Source organism: Bufo bufo, chromosome 5 (genome assembly GCF_905171765.1).
Source record: "Bufo bufo chromosome 5, aBufBuf1.1, whole genome shotgun sequence".
NCBI classification, from domain to species: Eukaryota; Metazoa; Chordata; class Amphibia; order Anura; family Bufonidae; genus Bufo; species Bufo bufo.
In genome coordinates, this window is record NC_053393.1 from 529,660,460 (window position 1) to 529,671,512 (window position 11,053).

The 11,053-nt window shown below is 45.3% G+C and overlaps 1 protein-coding gene across 1 annotated transcript in view; it reads left to right on the forward strand.

Annotated features, from left to right (window-relative positions):
- The window catches only part of LOC121000638 (probable acyl-CoA dehydrogenase 6), a 166,039-nt gene extending 155,236 nt beyond the window's left edge, over nucleotides 1-10,803 (forward strand). Inside the window, exons 7-10 of the mRNA XM_040431205.1 lie at nucleotides 678-851; nucleotides 2,099-2,260; nucleotides 5,339-5,489; nucleotides 10,514-10,803. Of these exons, the coding sequence (XP_040287139.1) occupies nucleotides 678-851; nucleotides 2,099-2,260; nucleotides 5,339-5,489; nucleotides 10,514-10,607 (581 nt within the window). The 3' untranslated portion in view covers nucleotides 10,608-10,803. The remainder of the gene's footprint in view (nucleotides 1-677; nucleotides 852-2,098; nucleotides 2,261-5,338; nucleotides 5,490-10,513) is intronic.
- The last annotated feature ends 250 nt before the right edge of the window (nucleotides 10,804-11,053 follow it).

Here is an 11,053-nt window from a genome sequence, read left to right on the forward strand (position 1 = left end):
TGCCCGCATTACTGAGAAAAATGATGTGTTATATGCAAATGAGCCTCTAGGAGCAACGGGGGCGTTACCATTACACCTAGAGGCTCTGCTCTCTCTGCAACTGCCACTTTGAATGACAGGACCAGGAGTGATTATGTTTTTCCTGCCTGGAGGGTGCGGCAGTTGCAGAGAGAGGTGAGCCTCTAGGTGTAATGGTAACGCCCACGTTGCTCCTAGAGGCTAATTTGCATATATTAAATCTTCATTTTTCTCAGTAATGCGGGCACATAGGAACATGGGACCGACACGGATGCCTTCAGCTGCCAAGTGCACATGGAACAGGTCAGCCAGTGTCATAGGGACAAATCTGCTGACAGTATGTAGTTAGCTCTGATGCTCCCTCTGGTGGTGGCTGCAGAAAACACAATTCTATTACTATATAGCTGTGCAGGGGTTTTGGAGCTTTGTATCAGAGAAGTAGAATTCTGTACAGTAAGGAGATTTATTAAGAAATGAATCGGCATAAAAATAAAGTTTTTAAGCGTGGACATTCACTTTAAATGTAGCCCTCAATACTCGTGCCCTGGATCGGGTATCCAAATGAATACCCGGCCAGTCTGCCTTCAGCGCTACTGTATATGTTGGCAGCAGCAGGAAATAAACACTTCCACTTTGTACCATTTTTCTTCTTTTTTTAGGTGTCCACGTCACAAAGAAAATTGACAAAATGGGCATGAAGTCGTCGGACACGGCGCAGATATTTTTCGAGGATGTCAGGGTGCCCAGTAAATATCTGATCGGTGAGGAGGGCATGGGGTTTGTCTATCAGATGCTGCAGTTCCAGGAAGAGAGGATGTGGGGTGCGGCGAACGGTAAGTAGAATTTATTTTCTTTTGTCAGCCTTTTCTCTAACCTGTGGCCCACCAGTTCTTGGGAAACTACAACTCCCAGCATGCCGCTGTCAGGACACGCTGAGAGTTGTAGTTCCTCGCCAGGAAATCGTACATTTCCTTTTCCAGGCGGGATATAAAGTGGATGTCGTTGTTTCTGGCAGTGACGAACACGGCTGGTGAGCCGTCAGCCACCGGGGAATAGCAGCGAGAAGTCTAAAAGGGCAACGTGTCAGAGGGAGACTGGGCTGAGCGTCCTGTGAGAGCGCCATGTCCAGCGCAGACAGGAGGCGACCCGGATCCGTGACTAGCAGAACGGCTCACTTCGTTCCTATTTCACTGCTGAGTGACAGCCCCGTGTCACTCAGCATTAACCCTTTACACTGCTCTGTGTGCGCCTCGTGATTCTACGTAACCAAAAAAAAAAAAAGAAAAAATTGCCATAAAAAAAGTATGTACCCCCTCCCAGATTTCTTCTGTCTTTCCATCAGATCTTGAAAACGGAGTAAAGACAATTTTTAACCCCTCAAGGACTAGCCTTTTTTGGGGGCCTCTAAGAAGTTTCTTTTTGTTTTTTTATCATAATTTTTATTTTTCTATTAACAAAGACAAATGAAGCTTTTTTTTTTTTTTTATGGAAGGAAGAATAGTTTTTATTGACATTATTTTGTGTTATATATAATTTTTTGATTTAAAGTTGTTGTTTTTAGGACTTAGATATTGATAACGTATCCTCAGGACAGGTCGTCAATATGAGAATGGTGGGATTTATTTTATTTTCATTTATACAGCTATAAAAATCTGTATACAGTGAGCTCCCCCTAGTGGCAGCTGCAATTCTATGTCGGAGGAAATAGACACCTTCTCACCATGGGCCCCACAGCAGTCACCATCTTTTTTTTAAATTATATATATATATATATATATATATACTATTATCCTGTGTGAGTTTGGTGTGTTGGTGTTAGGTTGGTCTGGGGTCTGTATTCATTTTGGGGACATGATGGCCATATTTATATACACATATGCATCTCCTGTGACCCAAATGCCTAGGTCGGGGTGTGCCCTAGATGGGGCTTATGATTGACACTGACATTAAAATATGGGATGTAGTCACCCTTGCCTGGGCCCTCCTTTCTCCAGGGGCCCCTAGAAGTTGCATGGGCTGTAGTACATATGATTTGATAATGTAAACCATAATTACTATCATGCTCTTATTCCAATCTCAGTTTTGACTACCATGGAAAACATCCTACAAGAAACCATCAAATACACAAGTGAGAGGAAGATCTTCAACCAGCCGCTGCTGGACAACCAGATAGTGCACTTTCGTCTGGCCGAGCTGAACACCGAGGTGGAGCTCCTGAGGTCTCTGCTGCATCGCACGGTCGGTGAGTCCTCCACCTTGGTCTTATACTCTAGTCCTGGCCAGATTTCTACTGGCGTTCAGACCTTGTGTCACACTGGAGCCCCCTGCTGGTTCAGTGTCTGTACGGCACAAGTTCTGTGTATTGTGAGATGTAGTGTTTTCTCTAACCGTCTGTCCTAAGATATTTCTTTAAGGGGTTCTCCCATGATTAATGTAAAATACGAAAATCAGGCATCATATAGTACATGACTATCTATTTCTAACAAAAGCTAGAACCAGCCCTGTACCTCACATGGATCCAGACATCTCCCCGTTCATTGCTCCAATTGTTCTGCTAGATTTATATCAAGGTAGCAGCTCAGGGCGTGTCTCCTTTCTGCTGCAGCTCTCTTCCTACAACAGCTCGGGGGTGTCCTTTCTGCTGCAGCTCTATCCCTACAACAGCTCGGGGGGTGTCCTTTCTGCTGCAGCTCTCTCCCTATCACAGCTCAGGAGGCCTTTCCTTTCTCCTACAGCTCTCTCCCTATCACAGCTCAGGGGGCCTTTCCTTTCACCTACAGCTCTCTCCCTATCACAGCTCAGGGGGCCTTTCCTTTCTCCTACAGCTCTCTCCCTATCACAGCTCAGGGGGCGTTACTTTCTCCTACAGCTCTCTCCCTATCACAGCTCAGGGGGCCTTTCCTTTCTCCTACAGCTCTCTCACTATCACAGCTCAGGGGGCCTTTCCTTTCTCCTACAGCTCTCTCCCTATCACAGCTCAGGGGGCCTTTCCTTTCTCCTACAACTCTCTCCCTATCACAGCTCAGGAGGCCTTTCCTTTCTCCTACAGCTCTCTCCCTATGACAGCTCAGGGGGGCTTTCCTTTCTCCTACAGCTCTCTCTACCTATCACAGCTCAGGGGGCGTTACTTTTCTCCTACAGCTCTCTCCCTATCACAGCTCAGGGGGCCTTTCCTTTCTCCTACAGCTCTCTCCCTATCACAGCTCAGGGGGCCTTTCCTTTCACCTACAGCTCTCTCCCTATCACAGCTCAGGGGGCCTTTCCTTTCTCCTACAGCTCTCTCCCTATCACAGCTCAGGGGGCGTTACTTTCTCCTACAGCTCTCTCCCTATCACAGCTCAGGGGGCCTTTCCTTTCTCCTACAGCTCTCTCCCTATCACAGCTCAGGGGGCCTTTCCTTTCTCCTACAGCTCTCTCCCTATCACAGCTCAGGGGGCGTTACTTTCTCCTACAGCTCTCTCCCTATCACAGCTCAGGGGGCCTTTCCTTTCTCCTACAGCTCTCTCACTATCACAGCTCAGGGGGCCTTTCCTTTCTCCTACAGCTCTCTCCCTATCACAGCTCAGGGGGCCTTTCCTTTCTCCTACAGCTCTCTCCCTATGACAGCTCAGGGGGGCTTTCCTTTCTCCTACAGCTCTCTCCCTATCACAGCTCAGGGGGCGTTACTTTTCTCCTACAGCTCTCTCCCTATCACAGCTCAGGGGGCCTTTCCTTTCTCCTACAGCTCTCTCCCTATCACAGCTCAGGGGGCGTTACTTTTCTCCTACAGCTCTCTCCCTATCACAGCTCAGGGGGCGTTACTTTTCTTTTACAGCTTTTTCCCTATCACAGCTCGGGGGACATTTCCTTTCTCCTACAGCTCTCTCCCAATCACAGCTCAGGGGGCCTTTCCTTTCTCCTACAGCTCTCTCCCAATCACAGCTCAGGGGGCCTTTCCTTTCTCCTACAGCTCTCTCCCTATCACAGCTCAGGGGGCCTTTCCTTTCTCCTACAGCTCTCTCCCTATCACAGCTCAGGGGGCCTTTCCTTTCTCCTACAGCTCTCTCCCTATCACAGCTCAGGGGGCCTTTCCTTTCTGCTGCAGCTCTCTCCCTATCACAGCTCAGGGGGCGTTACTTTTCTCCTACAGCTCTCTACCTATCACAGCTCAGGGGGCGTTACTTTTCTTTTACAGCTTTTTCCCTATCACAGGTCGGGGGACATTTCCTTTCTGAAGCAGCTCTCTCCCAATCACAGCTCAGGGGGATGTGTCCTTTCTGCTGCAGTTCTCTCCACGTAACAGCTAGGGTTTGTGATAGTTGAAGGAACTGAGCATGTGTGACCACCTCAGTAGGTGGGCACACACATTGCTATACAGATTAAACACCAAGGGGCACCATTATAGTGCACTGAAAAGAATATCTCACAACTGGAGATTTTTTTGTAACAGAAAGTAAATTACAAAAGTAACTAGGTTTTCATGCTGAATTATATTAAAATAACATTTAATAGTGGCACAACCCCTCAGTACCAGTCACTTGCTGAACTGCAATACCAGACCATAGACCACTGTGGCTGTTTCTGGAAGAAAAAAAACTCCTTTAAAGAGACAGTGCAGGAAAGACACAAATGAATTGATTTGTAGAGACAGGACAGATAATGAGTTGCAGAATGTCGACCTTCCGGAACGGTTCCATCTCCATCATATCTGGCAGTAGGTATCAATATTACCAGCCCTAGTCTTGTACGGTGTAACCCCACAAGATTTTCGGAATTGGTGTAGAGATCTGATGATGTCACCTGCCAGGCACGACCTCTGTTGCTTAGCAAATATAAGACGATAACTCTTTAAAGGGGTTGCCACTGCTGTGATCCGCCACCAGATAGACATTGCCCCTGTAGAGCCCACAAAGGAGAAATGTAATATTACATAGCGGCCATTCCGATGACTGACTGTTCATGGTATATATGGATGACCCGAGTCCTCTCCATTCTGGCTCATGGAGAGAGGGGGTCCCAAGTGGAGGACATCTCTCTCTCTCTCTCTCTCTGTGACATCCATATGTCCTAATGTGGCAATTAGACAGAGCTTTTTATGAGACAGCCCTTTAAAAAACTGGATCTTGCAGCCGAAAGCGTTTCGATACTGCTTGCGTCAGTGCCATAAACTATGAATGGGGTTGCAGTGCGCACGCTCAATCTCCTACTAGACGGAAAGGGGGGCAATCAGAGGTAGCACCCACTTAAAGGCGATCTCCCCAAATGTATCGTTTATAGATACTTTGTAATAAGTTTCTTTTATGTAACTATTTCCTAATCATATGTGTATTCTTTCCTGTAGGATTATATATTGATGGCAATGACGTCACCAAATTAGCATCCATGGCCAAGTTAAAGGCTGGACGTCTGGCGAGAGAGCTGAGTGACAGCTGCCTCCAGTTCTGGGGAGGGATGGGATTCACAAATGAAGTTCTCGTAAGCAGGTTTTATAGGTAAGTCCGTCGGTACGCGAGGCTTTTCATCTTCTTTAAAAAGATCCTTTAAAGCATCCTTTAAAGCAGGGATGCTCTCAACCTGTGGCCCTTCAGCTGTTGCAAAACTACAATTCCCAGCATGCCCTAATAGCTGTAGGCTGTTCAGGCATAATGGGAGTTGTAGTTTTGCAACAGCTGGAGGGCCACAGGTTGGGCATCCCTTCTTTAAAGGCTATGCACACCTTTGGGGGTAAATGTGTACAAGAACTGAGCTACAATAAGTGTTTGTAAGGTCAGAGATATGGAGCCGTCTGCTGAGCTGCCTGACGGAAAAGAGTGAAAATTCAGAGCCTGCTACTAGAGAAACTCAAGGCTGCACAGAGACAGTGGGTCAAAATTTTGAAAAATTATTTTTAGCTCAAAATGAGCACAATGCAATAATAACCAGATTGACCCCAAAGGTGTACATAGCCTTTAAACCCCTTAAAGGAACACTCATCAATGGTGTTATACCTGTGCAGGCCCTGAAGGGGCGGAGTCTGACACAGGGATTGGTGTTCTTTATATCCCTTTGTCATGCTCCGCCCCTCAGACTTTGCACTATGCATACCACATTGTATATACATTTTGAAGAGAATGTTCCTTTAAGAAAAAAGGCAATTCGGTGTTAAAATTCCATACACCTTATTAGGGCACATGGACGTCACAGAAGGCTATCCCCCTGCTTGACATCCGCCTCTCTCTGCTGGTTTATTACTATATAAAGGCACTTCTGGGGGCCACAAGGGGTCTCGGAGATTAAAAAACCCTTTGACACTGCGTAGAGATTTTTCTTCATAGAAAACGAATGCAACTTTCTAAATAGGGGCAAATGTACTAAACCTTATCGTAAATGTGGCAAAAAAAGAATAATCTGCTGCACCCAGCTCACCTGTTTCAGAGTTTTCCAGCTCGAAGGGGGGCAAAGCTTATCGTAAAGGGTGTGGTTTATCACAAATGAGGTGTGACTTATTGGAAAGGGGGCATGGCTTATAGTACAGGGGGCAGGCTAGCTATAAAGGGGAATGGCTTATCATAAAAGGAGTGGCCTAAGGTGCAATAATGTATGAAAAGTAATACAACCAATAGACTATGTAACATTACACCTTTTGCATATAACATTGTATCCAGTTTCCAATAACAGAAATCTGTGAACAGTGCCAAAGGGGTCTGACAGCTCTATCGAAAACTAGGGCTGTTCTGCCATTACAGAATTTACCGATGTCATCTTCTTACCTGCATCTATGACATACCAGAAATGAACTTCCCCTTTAAGTCATGATCTCCGGGTTCAGTAGAGGCAGCCGCATTGCATAGCTCATTGAAAGCCATGTAAGCTCCAGTAGAGAAGTCATAAACCTCTTCTGATTTCATCTTGGGGTTGAGGACCCAACCTCTAGGGACAGAAATTGAATGGCACATGGTCATTATCAGGTTAAAGGGTCCATCTAGTTTACAAAACCCATTTTAATAGAGGGGTCTTCTATCCTCATCTCTTGGCTGGAGTGGACAATGGCTCTGGAGGACCTGTCCTTTCCGGCATTGATATGAATGGACACTGTGTAATACTCCATTTCCCCTGGGGAGGCGCTGTAGGGAAATTGAACACTTTACTGCCAGGTTTCCCCACAGATCACAGCTGATCGCTTCAGGTCCTATTAAAAGGGACCTTTCCAACATGTAGGAATTGGGGAAAGTTTAGCACTAGGGATGAACGAACCCGTGGAAGTTCGGGTTCGCCGAACTTCAGGTCAAAGTTTGACCCATAGAATGTGTCGGCAGATAAGAACCATTTGGCCCATCTAGTCTGCCCAATATACTAAATACTATGGATAGCCCCTGGCCCTATCTTATATGAAGGATGGCCTTATGCCTATCCCATGCATGCTTAAACTCCTCCACTTCGGGACCCGAACTTGACCCGGAACCTCATTAAAGTCAATTGGGGACCCGATCAGCGTGATCAAGTGGATGAGGTGTGTTGTTGTTGTTTTTTTTACCCGTAAATGGCCATATTATTTTGCATTCTGTCTTAAGAATGCTATTATTTTCAGATATAACCATGTTATAACGGAAAATAATAAAATCACCCGAACTTCAGTGAAAAACTCCGGGTTCGAGTCCTGAACTAGCAAAGTTCGGTACGAACCCGAACATTGCAGTTCGGGTTCGCTCATCCCTATTTAGCACCCCTTTAATACATTAATGAAATAGTAGAACGTTCCATGCTGGATCTTTCTTTAGTTCGGGTAGAAGGGTTCCTGATTCACTGGGAGGGTTCCTGATTCACAGAGGGCGGTCCTGATTCACAAGGGGCGTCATTATCAGATCAGGTTGCACACCAGACAGATCCTCTTTACACATATCGAAGGTAAAGATACCAGTTTCACAATCTCAGGAGTTGGAATTTCCAGTATCTCTTCTCCTGATGCATTCCAGCTCGGCCCTGTGCCTGGCACAGCCCGCCGTCACCCGCTTGTCCTTCAGTCCACAAATATTTCCAAGCCCTTTTACTGTAAACGACTCAATTTCACCTGCTTATTTTTACTATTACACATTATGAACCTGTTTTATGCAACCCAGGACTTTTGCCACCTGTTGTAACCTCGGCATCAGGCAGTGCAGATTTATTCTGCTCGGATGGGAGGGGGGGGGGCTCTGTGATATTCCCATACATGAGATGTTTTTTCGATGCAGGTCATTTCTTGGCTTTCATCACGGGACACGAGGATGAGGTCAGGAGATTTGGACCTTCTTCTTTTCCGATAATAAAATGTTCTTTTCACATTTTGTACATTTCTGGAAAGCCGTGACCTCGGGAAGACTCTGCTTAGACGTTGCTCTGCTGTTCTACCTGACATTGCAATGGGACATAAAATGAATATCTACTAAATGTGGGTTTATAAGGGGGGGCCTCCGTCTGCTGTCATGAGTACAAGCTGATATGGTATGACATTATCACTATTTAGAGTGCACTGTTCAGGAGCTGGTGTCCCTTAAAGGGGTTGTCTCATCTGGGATAAGGATGGCATATTGCTAGGATATGGCACCAATGTCAGAGAGGTACAGGTCCCACTTCTGGGACCTGCACATATCTCTAGAACTGGCCCCCGAAAGTGAACGAGAGCATACCGCGCATGCGCTGTGTGCTCTCCATTCATTTATATGAGAGTTCCGAAAAAAGTCGAGTGAGCATTCTCCAATATTTTCGGAAGACTCATAGAAATTAATGCAGAGCACACCGTACAAGCGCTGACATCTCCCCATTCACTTCTATGGGACTGACAGAGACAGACGAGCCCAGCGCTCACCTATTTTCGGCAGTCACATAGGGATGAATAGAGGGGGGCCAACTTGAAATAAATCTAGCAGAGCAACTGGAGCAATGAATGGGTAGATCTCTGGATCCATGTGAGATGCAAGGCTGGTTCTAGCTCTGTTAGAAAGGTATTGTCATGTTCTATATAGTAATATAGTATATAAGGCCGAAAAAAGACATTTGTCCATCCAGTTCGGCCGGTCATCCTGCAAGTTGATCCAGAGGAAGGCAAAAAAAAAACTGTGAGGTAGAAGCCAATTTTCCCCTCTTTAGGTGACTTCCCAACTCCAATCAGGCATCAGAATATCTCCCTGGATCAACGACCCCTCTCTAGTAGCCATAGCCTGTAATATTATTACACTCCAGAAATACATCCAGGCCCCTCTTGAATTCCTTTATTGTACTCACCATCACCACCTCCTCAGGCAGAGAGTTCCATAGTCTCACTGCTCTTACCGTAAAGAATCCTCTTCTATGTTTGTGTACAAACCTTCTTTCCTCCAGACGCAGAGGATGTCCCCTCGTCACAGTCACAGTCCTGGGGATAAATAGATGATGGGAGAGATCTCTGTACTGACCCCTGATATATTTTATACATAGTAATTAGGTCTCCCCTCAGTCGTCTTTTTTCTAAAGTGAATAACCCTAATTTTGATAATCTTTCAGGGTACTGTAGTTGCCCCATTCCAGTTATTACTTTAGTTACCCTCCTCTGGACCCTCTCCAGCTCTGCTATGTCTGCCTTGTTTACAGGAGCCCAGAACTGTACACAGTACTCCATGTGTGGTCTGACTAATGATTTGTAAAGTAGTAGGACTATGTTCTTATCACGGGCATCTATGCCCCTTCTGATGCAACCCATTATCTTATTGGCCTTGGCAGCAGCTGCCTGACACTGGTTTTTACTGCTTAGTTTGCTGTTTATTAAAATTCCTAGATCCTTTTCCATGTCAGTGTTACCGAGTGTTTTACCATTTAGTATGTACGGGTGACTTGCATTATTCCTTCCCATGTGCATAACCTTACATTTGTCAGTGTTAAACCTCATCTGCCACTTCTCTGCCCAAGCCTCTAGTGTATCCAGATCCATCTGTAGCTGTATATAATGTCTGATTTTCATTTATTTTTTACATTACTCGAGTTGACAGGTGTGAGCCATGCCCAATCATCTGCCTCCTCTGCTGCTCTCCCTCCCCTCTCACAGCATGCATCTCAACACAAGCTGAGGCAGAGCTACTGCAGCTCCATCCCCTTCCTCCCTCTCCTCTGTGTCTTTAGTTCTTTAAACTGCCTTAGGAGCCTTCTGAACAGAGGATCTGCAGACAAGGAAGGCAACGTCCACTTGGCCCTAATAATATATATCGCAGATTAGGGCTCATTCACATGAGTGCCAATATTTTCCATCCTTCTGCTCCATTGTAGGAGCAGAAGAAAGGAAATAACGGAAGTTCCAGATTTGGCCCATAACTGACACAAAAGGAACCTTACAGATCCGTTCGGTTTCCGTTCTCGAGAAAAAAAAAAATTTCAGCATGCAGGACTTTCCTTTCCGATATTGTTGACGAACTCTGTGACGAAGCCTCCAACGCAGATGTGAAAATACCCTAAAATTTTAAGTTTTTTTTTCCCTTTTTGTTACTTTATTAATGCTGATAATAAAAAGTATCCATTTTCTTTTCCACAGAGACTCCAGGCTGCTCTCGATCGGAGCTGGAGCGGATGAAGTCATGCTTTCAATTATATGCAAATATATGGGAACTCTTCCAAGAAAAAAGTAACTCCAACAGCATTAATATCCTTCCAGAAAAAAATGATAAAATTACAAAAACTGGGTCAGAACCGGAGGCGAATGTAATTACACGTGGACTGTGTCAGCAGGAGACGCATTTTGGTGTTTTATTCCATCCTTTGTTTCTAACTGTATTAATAGTGTTGTGTAAAAATACCAATAAACGGTGACTCTCGAAAACTCAAGAGGGAATCTGACTATTTGGATTTTACCCTGAGATTCTGATAACATTATGAAAACATGTGTAGGCGGTTATATGAAATGACATAATCACAGCTGAAGTATTATTGTTCTATAATCGGTTGGCTCCCTTCTCGTACAGGCAGCTTTCAGACAAAAAAAGTTGTTGTCTTCTGGGCTTTTATGCATTGTTCACTTTCTTAGAAGTGTCCCAGTACCATAAGCTGATCATGGGTGTAATCTGTGGGCAAATCT